Raw genomic sequence first — 16,457 nt, 5'->3', positions numbered from 1 at the left:
ACCCACAGGGAGAGGGGGAAAAAAAAAAAAAAATAGGAATATGGCAGCAAACCGGAAACGGCTATAGAAAAAAAAAAAAAAAGCAGCCCCTCCCCTGTATATTTTTTTTTTTTTTTTAAAGGGAGAAGGCTCCGGGCAGCCGGGCTCCGCGGGGTGCGGAGCGGGGTGCGGAGCCGCCCCCGCCTGCGGCTTTAGGGGCGCGGCCGTGGGAGCCGCCTGGCCACGCGTGGGAGCCGCGGCCCCGGGGCTGGGGGGCTCGGGGCCGGGGGGGGTTCGGGGTCGGGGGGTCCTGGGGGGGCTCTCTCGGGGCCGAGAGGTCTCGGGCTGGGCGCAGCGCGGAGCTGGCGCGTCCCTGGCAGCCGAAGGTGGCACCAGAAGAGAGCGGTGATTTTGGGGGGGGGTTAGAGCAGGGCCGTTGTCCGTTTTGGTGTACTGACCCGGAGCAAACGGCTGTTGGGTGGCAGATTTTGTGCCTGGAACCGAGACCGGGCACCTCCGTCCCGCAGCTGTCCCGGAGGGCTGCGATCCACCGGCCCCCGACCTCCAGGAGGAGGCAAAACCTCAGCGCAGGGGGACGTGGGGACAGAAGAACCGCGGGCGGCGCGGAGGCCCTGTGGGCGCCGCTGATGCCGTGAAAACACGAGTGGGGTCCGGCCACGTCACCCCGATGGCTGCCCCAGTGCCGCCCGACCAGCGGGGCGGCTGGCAGCCCCCCCGCGCCCCCCATCAGCCATCCACGGCGTCGCCGGGTGCTCCGCCAACCTCCGGGGTGAAGCAGCCCGCTCCTTAAGCCCCGCGTACCCGTTGACCTGTTTTACGAGGCCGCGGCAATCCGCGGGCCGTATTTCCACATCCACACTTCGTCCACCATCCCTGCCCATCCCAGTGACCCTCGCAGCCACCTGAGCGGGGATTTTGGAAAGTCCCCCCCCGTCTGAGCAAGCCCTGGCACTTCAGAAGCAATTTGGGAAGTTAACGAGTTTCAGGGAACTATGCGGCGGAGCTTTCCTTTCTGTTTCCAGTCCTCCCCCCTCGTTCGTTTGAGTTATTAAAAAAATATTTCCCATGACACCGCCGAAGGCCAGCGAATCCATGAGTCACCAGGAGTGAGGAGTCACGCACGCACTGATCCATCACCGCTGGCCAGCGCAGCGCCGAGGGGCCCTACCCGGGAGGAGCCGCCACTGATAAGGCCGGCGAGGGCCAGTGCACCCCATGCCAGCCGGTTTTGGGGCAGCAGCCCTTGAGACAGCCCCGAAATGTGGCCTGGGTTTCCCCCGAGGCTTTTTGGGGTGCCACTGTGCAGCCCGGCAGGCACAGGGAGGTGTTAGGGAGGGATTCCTCCACCTGACGGAGGGGGCACTGCTCGTGCCGCATGTCAGCACATAAATCACACCATGGGGTCCCCCGTGCTGTCTCCCAGTGGGATGTATCCTGGCCGTGTCCCCGCCGCCCCTGCCCCAAGGGGACAGGGCTGCGCACCCCTGCCAGCCGCCCAGCGCCGCCTCCCCTGGGGAAGCCCAGGAGCCGCCCCGGGGGCAGCTCGGCCCCAGCCCCGGGGAGCTGCTGGGGGTGACTCAGCCTCTGCCGGATCCAGACCCGAACCCAAGATGCAATTATGACTTATAAATATTTGAATTTTGTTTTCCTCTTTTGCAATCGGCCCCTTTTCTACCTGCGGCCCCGCAATCGGGTTTCCATCTCTGGCAGCGCTGGGCTGTGCTCAGAGGCAGGCAGTGCGCCTTCGACGCGCTGCACCGGGCCCGCGACACAGCCTCCTGGAGGAAGATGCCAACGTGCAAATTTAACATGGCAAACAGACACTCTTTAAAACCAGCCTCTTATCTTTTGGGCTCCGATTCAGGAATGTGCCCTTGCAGGACTCTGACATTAAACATGCAGCACTGGCGATAACGCGATTTAAACCATTTGGGTTTAAGCAACTCAGCACGCCCCGGTGCCGTCCTGGCTCCCAGCTGAAGCCCTGAGCCTGAAGGCCGCTCACCTGCAGCCCCGCTGCCCTCCTGCTCCTTCTGCCGCACTCCAAGCGTTTGTCTTCAAACAGCCCGAGCCACGACTGGTTGGTTTTTCACCCAGCTAGGGACTCCAGTCTCTTTCCTGAAACTATTTTCTTCCTTTCTCTTCACCTTTAAACACCACCAGAAAATAACACAGGGGGGAGGGGAGGAAGGTTACAGGGACTGAAACTAAGAGAAAAGCAGGTTCTTTCAAATTAAAACAATAGGTATATATATCACCGAGTATTTCTGGTGGCTCACTTCGCTGCACATCTTGGTTTCCTGTTAGAATACCACCTTGAGACAAGCACAGGTATGCTCATGCTTTTTTTTTCCTGACCTTTAAGCAAGTTTCAGCAGGAAAAATAACTGCACGTGGTTTTTCCCCCTTCAGGCGTGCTGTGCACGGAGGGCGCGTTGCAGCACCCGGTGCCGCGGCGTTCCTCCCCAGCGAGCTCCGAGGCTCGGCCCCGCCGCTGGGGACACGCACGCTGCCCGGGGCTGCAGAAGCCGCCGAGCTCCCAGAACGACCTGAGCCCCGTCCAAACCCTCCACGGGGCTCCTAAAATCTTCCTGCAAAGCGAAAGGGTGCCGCTGGGGTCCCATAATTGATCTGAGTCCTGCCCTCCCCAGCGTAGCCGGGGATTTACAACAAAACAGCCATTCATCTCCAGCCAGGTTTATTTTTAAGCATCCCTTTGGCAAGCACGAATAAGTTTTGTTTCATGGATTCCGTTCCTGAGGCTAGCTGCATTTTGCATGCTGCAAATCCCCAATATATTTGCATGAATTATTACTATTAATAATACAATGGCTGTGTTCGAGATGCTGGACAGGCGCAGAAGCAGCCACGGCTGTGTCCCCGAGCTTTACTATCTTGCAAAGAGTGAGTGTGCGCGGCAGCAGCCGGTCAGCATCAGGAGAGCTGCAGTGACGAGCTCAGGGGCTGACTTAGGCGTACCGAGGGGGGTTGACCAGAAGGACCGTCAAGGCACGAGCTATTTGGCAATATTTCATGGCAGAAATACTAATTCTGGCCATTCTGCCCTGCACCGAGCACTGGGGCAGCAAGAGCAGCGCAGCAAGAGCCGGTGTCTGGCAGGCTGCGTGAAGAAGGGGGCAGCGGAGGAGAAGTCACCAGGAGGGCTCAGGACCCATCCTATCCCTTGGCACGGTGACAATCTGCTGCGCTGGGGACCCTCAACCCCGGCACCGAACTGCACGAGCCAGGAAACCTCACTGCAAAGTGCCCCGGGGACCAGGACCGCTGGAAGCCACGGACTTGTCCCCTTCTGATAAGAAGGCACCGAGTTCAGCAGCTCCGCGTGCTCAGGGCAGCCACAACATTCCCTGTCGGGCTTCGGACTGATAAAGCACGACGTTTCGCTAAGGTCTGAACTAAGCATCTTGGAACACCTCACTCAGGCAAAAATCCGACACTTTCCACTTCTCGCCTCAGTCCAGGAGAAAAGCAGCCCACGAAACGTTAGCATTTCCCAGCGGTGGAAATTCTGCTTTTTGGCCAGCCTCGGCATCAGCAGCAGAGAGCGGTTCAGAGGAGCCCAGGGAGAAGCGTCCAGATGAGATTTATGGCCCTCTTTCCAGCCGCCTTGCGAGCGGGGCAGCTGGGGAACGCTCCCAGCCGCCGGGCGGTTCAAAGCTCTTGCGGCCACCCCGGCGCAACAATCCCCGGAGCCGAGGGCGTGTGCGGGGACGTGGTGCTGGGACACCCCTGGGGGGCAGAGGAGCCCCTGGGGCACCCGTCTGGGCTGCTCGAGGTCCGGCAGGCGGCTGCGACCTGCGTTAAGCGGAGCTGGCGCAGACACGAGGGTGTTTCCCCCGAATCGCCCAACGCCGGTCCTTTGAGCGAGGGACGGGCCGAGGAGGCCAAAGTCTGAGTCTGACAAATTTAAACCACATGACGTTCAGATCCGCGCTCGGTTTATGGTGAACTAAACAAGGGGGGAGGCAGGGGAACAGTTGGCAGCTTCCCCGCGTCTCTCAAAACCTGTTCCCCTGCAGTTCTCGTCACCTCGGAGCCCAGACACCCGGGGATGCTCGGACGTCTGCCCCAGCCACCCAAAGGCGCAGCTGCAGTGCCAGGAGCACCCATCTGTGGAGCCCACAGCCCGGGGCACCCTGGCACCCAGGGACACTCAAATCCGGGGGGACATGACCAGGCCAGCTCCTGGCCTGAGCAGGGCGCAGCCACCTCCGGGAAGCGGCCTGAGCCTGGCACTGACACAGCCGCCGGGTCCCCGAGCGAGGGGAGCGGCTGCGCCCTGCAGCAGCTCGCCCGTCCCGCGCCGCCTGTCGTACTCCGGACTTTGGCTTTGCATGAGAGGGATTTACGGGCTCGGGATGGCTTTTGCAGAAGCAGCGGCCAGAGGGAAGGCGGTAGGAACTGGCTTTGGAGCCAAGGACACCTGGGCGGTAGCCTCAGCTCGGACAAGATGCGCGATGCCAGGCCAGTGTCGCTGCCAGCGTGGAACCAGAGCTGGCACACGGAGACCCCCGGGACCTTTTGGTTAGGAAGGAGGGGACGACAGTCCAGGGTCAGGTTCCGCAAATAAGGAATGCTGCATTTAGCATGGAAATAGGACATCAGTAAAGCCTAGCACTGGGGATGACAGCCCCTCGGCTTGAAAAGGCGTGAGGAACGGAGAGACCCTCACCCCCTCCACCCGCAGCATCCCCCACCTGGGAGCTGAGCTCTTCAGGTGCTACAGAGACGTCAGCCAGGCAGGAGATGTTTTTACAAAGGAAGCAAACCAGATGTGGTCCAAAGCGGGCTTGCCTTGTACCTACCTGCCAAAAAGGACGCCAGAGTGCACGGGGCACAAGCTACCATGGGCTGCGAAGCAGAGAAACTAGAATTAAAAACAGGCTCCTTCTCTCCGGGCTGGCTGATCGTGCCGCAGACAGCAGCGTGGTTACGTGGGTGGGAGGAAGGCTGGCCCTGAGCCACGGAGGAACCTGTCAGCCTCCGCTCCAACCACCCGCTGCGGTGCGCCGAGGGACTGCGGGCGTCTGCTGCGTGGCTGCTCACGCCTCCGGCGCGCAGGGTGCAAAGAGCATCAAAGCCACACAGGGGCCTTCGGGCGCCCGATGGAACCGGGCAAGCTCAGAGGAGGGAAGCAACCACTGCGAGAGGTTTGGGGTTGCACAACAGCGATGCGTGCGTGCTGGCGAGGAACGGATCTGAACGGGCGGCGCGAAGCGGCGCAGCAGCATCGCGCTGGTGTAGCGCAAGAGCTTGGGAGCGTAATATTTAATTGCTTTAACTCCTCGTAGCTCAAGGGTAGGCTGAGGTGCGTGGCACGGCTGCCTGGGTGCACCTGGGGTTCCCAAGGCAGAGAGCTGCCTTTTCCCCAGTTATGCTGAAAAAATAGTCAGGGAAGGGGAACAAGCTCAAGGGGCTGATCACAGGTGACACCCTTCTTCCTCCTGGGCTGCTTTCTCTCCACGTTCTTTCTTTCTATCAGTCCTTGCAAAGCGAGGCGATACTCGCAGCCTGTCACTGGCAGTTAAAATTTGGCTGCAAGGACTGAAGAACTGCAGTGGACATCAACCTACAGGGTGGAAACGCCAAGGGGGTGCTTGGGGGTGAACTGAAGTGATGGAAAGGCCACAGATTGGGGAGAACAACTTGAAACATGGGAAAGTGAGCTGAATTTCAAGGGAGAGACGGGAAGCCGAGCTCATCGCCCTGCAATTGCCAGCCCAAGCAAGAGCCATTTTAGACAGACCAGCTACTGCACTAGTCCATATAGCAAACGCCACAAAACAGCCCCCAAAACAGACACAAACTACCAGGTACCAGAGAAGAGCAGGAGCTTTCACCTGCAATAACTGGCAATTTCAGAAGAAATGCCCAAGCAAACACTGGCTAGCACCGGCGTCTCTTGCAAGACAACCCCAGCCAAATCATCCCTTCTGGTCTGGGGAGGATGAGGAGGGTCAGATCCCTCCAAACTGCCAAATCTGGCAGTCAACCTAATCATCAAACAAGCACGCGTGCTCCCTATGCCATCACTCTCCCTTCATCATCCCATTTTCTCGCTGTAGTCAGTCCCTGATGCCTCATGAGTTTAATGAGCAAACAAACTGAATCAATACAGCCATCTTGATCCCCACAGGCCGCGGGCTGTGAACAACAGAATGTCTGCCTGGAAAAAGTGTCTGCCTGTTAGAGGGACTCCCGAGAGGGAAGGCCAGCACCCCAGCTCTTCGGACATCTCCGCCTAGGCTGGCCAAAAATTAACACGTGCATAATCAGCACTGCCCTGGGAAACAGAGGTACTGACCAGCTCCTCCCCTCCTACAGCCTCATTTTCTCCTCAAGTATCACATACAGCCTCGATGCCCCCTGAAATCCAGGCACTGGAGGGATGTTTTTGCATTCTTGATGACAGGGAAATCATCTTAGCTGATAGCCTCTTCAAGGGGCCGACCGGCAAACATCAGTCCTCTTCGAAGACGGCCTCGGGCTCTTCGGCTCCTATCAGCAGGGAACCTCACTGGAGTACCTCTGAAGCAGAGAGAAACATGTGTATGAGAAGGAAAGTAAATTAGGTCTGAACAAGATTAACAGGGATTTAATTGAACTATGTGAACTGGAACTCCAGTCACGAGCTACTTATTAGGCTGTCTCAGGGGATTGTGCTGCGTGCACCGGAGGAGCACAAGGATGCATTGTGAATGAGACAGCTCACGGGGACAGCGACGGCCACGGCTCTCAAGATGGGTGGCCAGAAAAGGAGACCTGCCAGAACGCAACCGAAAACGAAGCAAAAAGATGTCTCAAATCCCAGCCATGTTTCTTCTTCTTGGCCTGCTGAGGGAAAGGAACTTGGTACTGCCCATCAGCAGAGGAAGCCCAGCTCCCAGCCCAGCTCCCGGGCTCTGGCCAGGAGCACAAGGCGCAGTTCACAGAGGTGCTGCTGGCTGCCTGGTATCTGGAGGCAGACATCTGAAAGCCTCCCCTTCAATAAAAGGGACTTAATGAAGTCTTCAGCTCCCTTTGGGATGTTAATTACAAAACAGCCTGGAGAAAAGCGCTTGGGAATTAAAGGACTTACCACACTAGTCCTTTCCTGGTGAGGGAACCGACAGCGGCACTTGCCAGAGCTCGCCTGCTCTTCCCACAGCCCAAGAGTGGCCACCAGGCAGCTCCTTGCTCCAGCCACGGAAACCTGAGCTACACTCACACACCAAGGAGCTTGTGAAAATCCCTATTATCAACCTACCGAATCCCCATCTAATCCCCTGCTCGTATTACTAACAAATGCTGCCTTCAGTTTGGAACCTTCAGGTGGGCTCCTGGAGCCAAACTCTCTCATGAGAGGCAAATTAATTTAGCCATTGCACCATTTCCTCCTGCCAGGAAGGTGAAGGTGTTCTGGGAGATAGCTTGCTACCTCCAAGTCAAACACAAATACACTCATGCCTGAAAGTATTAACTAACCAATTTCTCACAGATTAAAGGATCTCACAGGCTTTCCCTTAATGGATCACTTTTTATGAATAGGTTATTTATGTCTCTGTGTTCCAATATTCTGAGAGCTCTGGCAGCTTTCACAGTAAACGCACAGAAAGAGGCAGCAAAGTTCAAAAAAGGTTTTTTGTAAACAAAGATATTCAGGTTGTATTTATTACACATTTCAACAGAAACTAAAATACACGGGACACTGGTAATTTCTAAAGACATAGTGTAAGTTCGGTTAACAAATACATTGAAATAGGTATCAAGCTGTTAGAAACAGAGTGGAAATACAACACAATCCCACTTCCCCTTGACAAAATGAACCCCCAATGTCCATGATTTCCACTTAGCAATGAGCAATTAAGCCTCTAGACAGCTAGACAAAGATGTTGATGTAGTAGCCTGCCATTCCAGGGTAACCACACAGGGCTCATCCCTAACTGGTTCTCGGCTGTGGAAGCACTTCTGTATTTTGGGTACTGTGTGCACGACTCTTTCAATATTTACAGTTCTGTGAGAACAAAGCAATAGAACCCACCTTTAGGTAACCTGCAGAAAGACCGAGTTGTTAGATAAAACAACCACCATCCTCATTTACTAGAAAGGAAGTGATTTACAGTACCTATCCAGGGAAGGGCAACACTCTTCTTTCCCCTGCAGATCACAGACAGGAGCACAAGCCCGTAATGGAAACTCATAGCACAATATTGTTCTTTGTTATTTGCGTGGGAAATTTTTGTAACGTTTCTTTGTACTGAGAACTCAAAGCATCTTTAGAGTGCTTGTGTCTCATATGCTTTGTTCTGTTCTCCTAGTATTGCCTTTAAGTAGTTAAAAAAATAAAAAAAGGGGTGAATTTCAAGCAGCACTCTAAGCTGGATTTTAAGGAGCGCAATGGCATCAGCGTTCTGGTTAAGAGAAGCAGAGAACGTGGAGCAGGGAAGCAGTAAGGGGCTGGAATCAAACTGGCACTGGGATCCACCTGGCTCACCCACCAAAAGCAGGAAGGAGCAGAAAATGCGGCCTTTTGCAAACCGATGGCTTCTGCAGACGTGCTGCTAGGCTTGTGTTAGAGACCACACGCAGCACAACGCTGCTGCCGTACCCAGGCTCACAAGGCATTTGTGAATTGAGGATGGGAGTCTACGTATGCAAAAAGGATCGCAGACTTGCAGCCCCGCCAGAGAACCCTTTCCTTCAAAGCCGCTCTGAACCCTGGGTGCGCCTAAAACAGCAGGTTCTCCTCCCATTGACTCATTCGTGATCAAACAAACCAAGATGTGAGCTGGCATCAGGAAGCTTGAGCTGCCCTACAGAGACTCCGTGGCTACGTCACCACCTATCTCTTTCCAGTCCTGTCTAGCCATATTTAAATCTAATACTAGATTGTCCCTGGCCCGGGAGAGCCAGAGCCTGAAGGAACACAGTGTACACGTCTCTTGCCATAGAGTCATGCTACACAGCCAGCTTACCGCACCTCCTCAGGCTGAGATCCTATTTAACTCCAGGAAAGAAATCACCAAGAGGAGACGCAGCATACTGTGTAGCAGGTATGGCTGGGAGGGTGTTTGCAAATTCAACAAACCCCAGCTGTGTTGAAATGGAGCACATGGTTGAGGCTGAGCTAGCTCACAGGAAGGTTTATAAACAGCACGGCTAGGCAGTGCTGGCTGATGCATGCCAAACGCAGCACTTCAAGTCCCCCACCTCAGAGCAGCTTTTCTCCAACAGGCAGCACCTGGTCTTTCCAAGTTTCCAAGAACATCCCATTACTCCAGGCATTAAGCACCTTCCAGAACGGTGATTCCTGTAGTCACTGCAGTCTCCACCACAATCTCAATTCCCTGAAAGACTCCTGCTTTCAGGAAAGGGAATAGAAAGGAAGAGTACATGGGTGGGGAATAAGAAAGAGGTAGCGACGCTGAGGAAATGAAAGCTTTCATCTACAGCAGTCTGGCATCTGATGAGCTATTACCTAAAGAATTAAAGAATATGACAAAGCCATTATTATTGAGCCGTAAAATGCAGCTATGTATTTCAGACTAGATGACAACAGAGATGAATGCAAAGCTATGTAGTGTGGTATCCTTGATCCATTTGATCCTTCTGCCTTGAAAAAATACAACACAAACCGGTATCCAAAGTAGCAAACCCATGCTCCACCTTCCACGGGGACTGTTCTACAAATCCTGGCCAGCATCGAGTAGATAGGACAAGCCTCTCCACCCATCAAAAATGACAGAAGTCACTTTGATGGTGACTGATAAATTATCATGTCAAATGAAGTCCTGGATATGTGAAGTCCTCTTTGCTTAAAAAAAAAATAAATCTAAGGCAGAAGCCCTTCCCTTCCACTTTTATAAGTTCCTCTCCCTTGTCCCTGAAAGCTAAAGCATGGCAATGCCAGAACACCATTTAACATAGTTAGTTGCCTTTGATGTCATCTCTGAGGAAGCATGATTACAGGTGATTGTTTTGTCTTTTGAGGTTCGTTGGTCAAGCCTTTATCGTTTCTTCTTTGTTTCTTTCTTGGGTTTCTTGCTTATCTGCGGAGCAGTTGCCTTTGGCTTCTTCACTGTCTCTGACGTCTTCGGCTCAAAACTGTCCGAGTCCTACAGGAATCAATTAAGAAACAGTCAGTAACTTTTTAACAGTTTGCTGACAGCTCACTTTGGGAATCTGTGTGCAAGCCAAAGGAACAAGTGCTGGGTATCTCTGTTGGAACACATCTATATCAAACCGAGCTGACATTTAATGAGCAGCACCGTGTCTGCTTCTTCTGCATGTGCTTTTTGAGGAGTGCAAATTCATGCCCAGAAACAGCTTGTTACCAGAGAAGCTGTTGTAAGTGTCTAAATCAGGCTTTGGAGAAACACGGTACCCCAATTTTAACGGCAGAAAGAAAACCAACGCTAAACGAAAACTACTCAAACTGGGAAAATGAAAAGCCACCATAAAAATCACCAGTATGCGTGGCAACGTGCCATAGGTATTTCTGCAAAACGTTAAGCCTCATCCTGTGCAAGACAAAAGGTAATCCTCAAACCAGCAGTAAGAACGTCAAGTTCAGAGCCACTAAACCAAGCCTGAAATTCAGGGAGGGAACCAAAGGCAAAGCTCTCCTCACCTGGCCTAACAAGGAGTCCTCAGGTATCCAGCTTGTTTCCTTCAGGGGAGATGACAGATAATACTTCAGCCATGGGAAATAAAGTCTGCTTATCTTGTAAAAACATAAGGGAGCAGCGCCAGTCTCATCTGAGAAAGCACACACACACAGATTGCCTCCTTCCATTAAATGCATTTGAGTACAAATATTGCCTTAGCATCTTGGTTTCTATCAGTCAGAGCTTGCCAACTGGAAAAGGACACACAAAAAATGGCAGAGCAAGACGTGCTAGTTTCAAGCTTCCAAGACAGAGCTCCAGATAACAGAGGGGAAGGCAAGTATCTGACAGGATCCTTTTAATCAAGGAGCTCTGTTCAAACACCTCTCAAGTCACTGGGCTATTACGGCTCACATCTGTGTGGCTTTCCAAGGAAGGAGATTTGGCTGGCTTTCCAAAGGCTGTAATCAGCGCACAGGGAGCTGGCAGGCTCTGGAGAAATGGAGCAACACGCAGTTATTACTCAAGGATGCAGCGTGGTGCTGCCATAAAGCGAACACTGCTGCCTTCTAATGTTCAAACCAAGGTAGTCTCCAAAGCCTGAAGCCTCCGAAACAGAGAAGCCAATCTGTACCCTACCTGGACTCGAGCACCATTCCCAAGGTTTGGAGGGATAGTCTTTCTTGTTTATTGTCTTGGAAATTAATCACAAGGGCAGAACATCAATAGGACAGCGTGCAGAAAAAAAAAAGAGCATGCAAACAACAAAGGATGACCTTAAACAGGAACAGGTCCTTGCACTTTATCACTTTAATTGGAGGCTTGGTCTTCAGCTTCCCACTTCAAACTAAAACCGTCACTCTTCCCAGCTTTCAAGAACAGCCATAAATTCATAAAGGGAAGCGACGGACTCAGATGGATGGGCTCTGGTGGCTGCAGCAGGACCAGCAGAAGGGAGCGTGCACCCAGGCCAGGGCATCGGGAATCCAGTGCATCAACACACCTGCACATCCCGCTGACAGTTAAAGGTGAAAGCTGGGCCATGAACTGTCCTGCTTGAGCTAGAAAGGAAAATCTCGCTCTGCCCTCTCTGTTGTATGGTTTTAACCCCCCAGACTGCTGTTATCAGAACACATCGGCCAGAGCCTTTTTCCTTCACGCTGCGCCTCACCCTCAGGCATTCCCTTCTCCAGCTACCCTAGGCATACTTCCTCTCCTACAAGCTTCTTTACAAGACAGGTAACATCAATGCCACGTGCTGCTGAAAATCTCCATGCTTCCTCTGCACAAGAGGGAGCAAACGCGCCAGTAGAGCCTGAAATCAAAGCTTTCCATTCTGAGTTGTTACTGAAAACAATACCGTGCACGTTTAGAGACAACCTGAATCAAACCAATGAACTTGCAGGCTGAAATACTGCCAGCTCCACCAACACGAGCGCGACCGAGCACCTGGGGCCCTTTTATCACAACGGCTGGGTGGATGCGGGTCATCCCACTGTGTCATCCCACTGTGGGTTAAAGTAAACAGAAGATGGAATCAGAGCCCTGTAGCTCCCCTCAACCTTTGACTTTAACATTCTCTTCTGCTAACAGCAAAGGGCTCTCTACACGCTTGCACAGGATTGGGCGCCAGGGCTGAAAGCTGCCTTCTTGGCATTCGAATATACTCGAACTTTCACCTGTACCTCGTTTCCAAAAATCATACGCAAACAAGAACCCTAAGCCATTTTCTGACAGGCAGGCCCTGCAAAGGGGACGCCCTGCCTGGCAATTAATAGAGCAAATCAGCAGTAGGATGATAATGTGGGCTTGGGACTGAAGTATTCTTGTGTGCGATCAGGAGCAGCACGCACACCCAGCGGGAGGTGGGAAAGCTAGAAGGAAGGAAAGAGAATGAGCTACGGATCATCAGTTCTGGGGCAGACTATCGTGTCTCCACCAGCTCTGAAATGTTCCCTCCCATCCAATTTGCTGTGGTCCTGTGCATCTGTAACAACGTTAAAGAACACTGCTTACTGTCTTATGGGACTTTGAAACTGGCAGGATTATGGCTAACACGCAGATAAGCTGGAAAATGGCTCCGAAGAAGAGTCCATAGCGTAGCACGTTCTCCATGAATGTGGGCTCGGGGATCTCAGGCGGGGAGAAATCCAACTCAGCAGCCATAGTGGAAACACCTTTCTCCTCCAGTGCTCTCAGGAAGACTGGTTCCTACAGGAAAGAAGAAAGAGTACTTAGTTACATCGTGTGTTCTGGCGTTACTTTCCAGCAGCAGAAAATTACAGGCTACCTTATGGGGTTTGCTGAAGATAACCTCTGAATATCTTCACAGTACATTGGTACAGATACAGACGCAACCACAAAGAGGGAAATGAAGCTCGCATTCATTTGGATGCTCGTCTTTCTCTACCTGCCTAAGAAAGTAGCCCTCAAATACGAGTTTTAGTCCGTTTGCAGGTGAGGGGAAAACAAGCAAAATATGACAGATGGCCATAACACGATAAAGGAAAGCTTAAAAAGCAAGAAGATACCTCTCCCTGAGGCTGATTGTGCTTGCATGATGAATGCCAATTATTCATTTTCACTTACGTTGTACATGTAATCACAGCCGTGTTGTTTTAGGTGTTGTACAAAACCCAACGTTTTAGACAAAGCACACAGAGAGCAGATCTGCTGAAGACAGCGGGATGAGTTCAATGTTTAACTACAAACAGTGCGTTAGTGGATGGTTACAGGAAGCCCCTCATACCTCGCGCTGGTCACACAGGAAGTTTGTGTCAGAGTTAAATATTGATCTCCTGGGTCCCCAGCTAGATTTTCAGCCGCTCCCTCCCTTCCTTTTCCTAATGGAGTTATCGCTTCATCCTACAAATGACTAATGGCTCGCTGTAATAACTGAGAACTCTCCCTCCAGAATTGCTCAAGTACGCCACAGAAAGTCACAAAAGGGAAATTCAATTCTTCTGAGACGCCACCAGAACTCAGCTGTGATTACTGTCTTACTCGGCTTTCCTGATCTGCATGATCCAGTCGTGTGCTTACTGAATCAGCACTCCTTGTTTATACACACAGCTCTCTCCTGGTTTTCATTTGTTTTTCGTATTACTAAAGCCTGGGTGCAAGATTGTGCTGCATGCACGTTTCACTTGGAGGGCAGTAACCTGTCTCCTAGAATTTATCTATCTCCAAAGCAGGCTTTGCATTTCTTACGCTAGGAGGAGATTTCTACAGCCTGCAGATGTGACCGAGTTCAGAAAGACGGTAAACGCAGAGTCTAACTTCAATAAAGTTGTAATTGATAAATTGAAGAAAAAAATCAACAACTGTGTGCTGTCACAGACAGAGGCAAATGTCACCTGGGTACAAACTAAAAGGAGCGGTATATAAATCACAAGCAATAATAATGATTTTCTTTTAATTCAGCTGAAGTATGGGATCTTATTTTGGATTGAAAAAGACAGCAAAAGTATTCCCAACTGCATTTAATATCTCCTTTGAATCAGGAGATAATTTAATATCTCCTTTGAATCAGGAGATAAGAAGAGGTGACCTCCTGCGGTCTGTACTTCAGTGAGGAGAAAATAAAACACACTTCAAGTTCTGACTGAATTCATGATCCGTGCATGAAGCTGGAATACGCACCGGGCCATGCAGGCTCACAGATCTCAGTGCGGACCCAAGGATGGGACTGGGCTTAGGACAGCATCAGCAAAGCACGCATAAACGTAATTCACTCCTAACTGCCCTCAGCTTGTAAAATTACCCTTCCTCTAATCTACCAAGGCAGCAGTTCCTAAGCAAGAATCACAGAAAACTTCAGCCTTGAGTTGTATTTTGTCTGGGTTTTACTTATTGGGACACCTTTAGAAAACTTCATTCTTGCTCCCACTCTTTCTAAACAGAGCAGGAAGGCACGCTGCTTCTCTCCTCACCTGGGGTTTTCTTGGCACGAGCTGCTACCGACAGTCCTGATTCACACACCTGAAACACCAACGCACCAACACAAATCAGAAAAGGGAACTGACACATACACAACAAAACCAAAAATCCCCGTCCTCGTATTCCGCCAGTCACCCTTCCCTTTCCTACTTCACCTCTCGTTAGGGCGTTATTAATTGTGTAAATATCCCCAGTGACGTGAGCAGCACGGAGCGCCCAGGTGGCAGCACGGCGTGGCGGCCTGCGAACACAACCCACGCGGCACGCCCCGCGCTGACACCACGCTGCAGCTGCCGCAGCAGTCACAGCCGGCACCCCGCGGGAGAGCCGCTCACTTTGCTGCTATCAGTGGAGCTGAACTAATACAAAGAAAAAAAAAAATTTCCCTGCTTTGAAAAGACTCCCAGACCTGCACACTGAAGGAGGTTAACCCTCACGCAAACCAGCAGGTCCAAGTTACATGTGTCAGGAGGCCCAAAGAGCAGCGGGGAGCCAGGCTCGGTACCAGGCACGCCGCCTCCTGCGGCACACACAACACGAGGAGTGAGTTTTCTCACCCAGGGAGCTACCTCGCCACGCTCTGCCTGGCGGCCAATGCAACAGGTCCCTGAGCGACAGCTGGCTCTTCCTCCCTCTTCCAGGGAGGCGACGATTTCACCATCTCTTCCCTTGCTAACATCTCTTCTTCTCCACAGGTTCAGCCACCTTTTTCCCCAGACGGCCCAGCCTGTTACCTACACCTAAAGTAAATGTTCTTAGGCTGTATTTAAAGGTTTATACTCCTCTGGCAAAAGACATAAGTGTATGACAGAGCGTGGCCCTCCCCAGTTCTCCCAGCTGGTCTAACAGCAGGTATCGCCTCTCCCCCCAGGCCTTGCTGGCTCACTGGAACACACCAGTGGAAGCAGGTAAAAACATAGCTGAACCGCGCTAAAGAACTGACTTTGATTATTTGTTTAAAACTACTCTTAGGGTTTTAGAGCAAGCTAGCTGCTGCCACCCACGAGTACATCTTCCTGCAGCAAAGCCAGAGCCGCCCCACGGAATCAGCGTGGGGCCGCAGGGCTCTGGCTCGAGGCTTTGCTCAGTGCCACCCGGGGGCAGAATCAGGCCTCACGATAGAGAACCTCGTGCTTTCAGGCTCAGGGCCATACATGAGCCACCACAACAGGGGCAGATAAAACCTTTCCTTCTGCTGTCCCGCGCCCCCAGCAGGCACCCCCAAGCCCCGTCACCGTGTACAATGACCAACGCAGGACAAGGCCCCAGGAGCACTTCACGTAACACACGCTGGATTCCTCTCGAGGCGCCAAGGCTCAGCACAGAGCACAGGAGGCTGAGAGCGCTGGGGCTGCCCAGCCTGCAGAAGGCTCTGGGGGGACCTCACCGTGACCTGTCAGTACTTGGAGGGGGCTGATAAAAAAGGAGAGCGACTCTGTTCTCAGGCGGATATTGACAGGACGCGGGGGAATGGCTTTAAACTGAAGGATGGGAGATTTAGCTTAGGGTTTAGGAGGAAATTCTTCCCCCAGAGGGCGGTGAGGCCCTGGCACAGGCCGCCCGGAGGAGCTGCGGGTGCCCCAGCCCCGGGGGCCTTCCAGGCCAGGCTGCACCAAGCCCTGAGCGAGCCGGCCCAGCGGGTGCCGCCCCTGCCCGCCGCAGCGGCCGGGCGCTCCCTCCCGCTCCGTGACAGGGCCCGCAGGGCCCGGCCCGCTCTGCCGCGACCCCCCGGGTCCCCCCGGCCCCTGCCGGCCCCCGCTCGGCCCCCCCGGGCCCCGCCGCCCCTCACCGGCCGCTCGCCGCCAGGCCGCGCCGCCCCGGAAGCGCTTCCCGCCTCGGCCCGCCCCTAGCAACCGCCCGGGGCCGCCCGGTTGCTAAGGGCGGCCTGCCCGGCCGCGCCCAGCGCCCCCC

At 53.1% G+C, this 16,457-nt stretch overlaps 1 protein-coding gene across 8 annotated transcripts; it reads right to left on the bottom strand.

Moving 5' to 3' along the window:
- Positions 1-7,631: 7,631 nt before the first annotated feature.
- Positions 7,632-16,425, bottom strand: MANBAL (mannosidase beta like). 8 transcript variants are annotated; one of them, XM_048046417.2, is made up of 5 exons: positions 16,336-16,425; positions 14,540-14,588; positions 12,624-12,818; positions 10,631-10,669; positions 7,632-10,115 (listed from the first exon to the last, which is right to left on the bottom strand). In XM_048046417.2, the coding sequence occupies exons 3-5, from the start codon at positions 12,771-12,773 to the stop codon at positions 10,008-10,010; spliced, it is 297 nt and encodes a 98-aa protein (XP_047902374.1). In that variant the 5' UTR covers positions 12,774-12,818; positions 14,540-14,588; positions 16,336-16,425; the 3' UTR covers positions 7,632-10,007. The 8 variants fall into 8 exon arrangements, with proteins under 8 accessions (XP_047902374.1, XP_047902376.1, XP_047902379.1 ...); XM_048046419.2 differs by lacking the exon at positions 16,336-16,425 and adding an exon at positions 15,782-16,255; XM_048046422.2 differs by lacking the exon at positions 16,336-16,425 and adding an exon at positions 15,789-16,255.
- Positions 16,426-16,457: the final 32 nt, after the last annotated feature.

The sequence above is a fragment of the Anser cygnoides genome, chromosome 16 (assembly GCF_040182565.1).
Source record: "Anser cygnoides isolate HZ-2024a breed goose chromosome 16, Taihu_goose_T2T_genome, whole genome shotgun sequence".
Classification (NCBI taxonomy): domain Eukaryota; kingdom Metazoa; phylum Chordata; class Aves; order Anseriformes; family Anatidae; genus Anser; species Anser cygnoides.
Note: the sequence above shows the minus strand (reverse complement) of the source record. Positions and strands in the feature narration are given on the sequence as shown.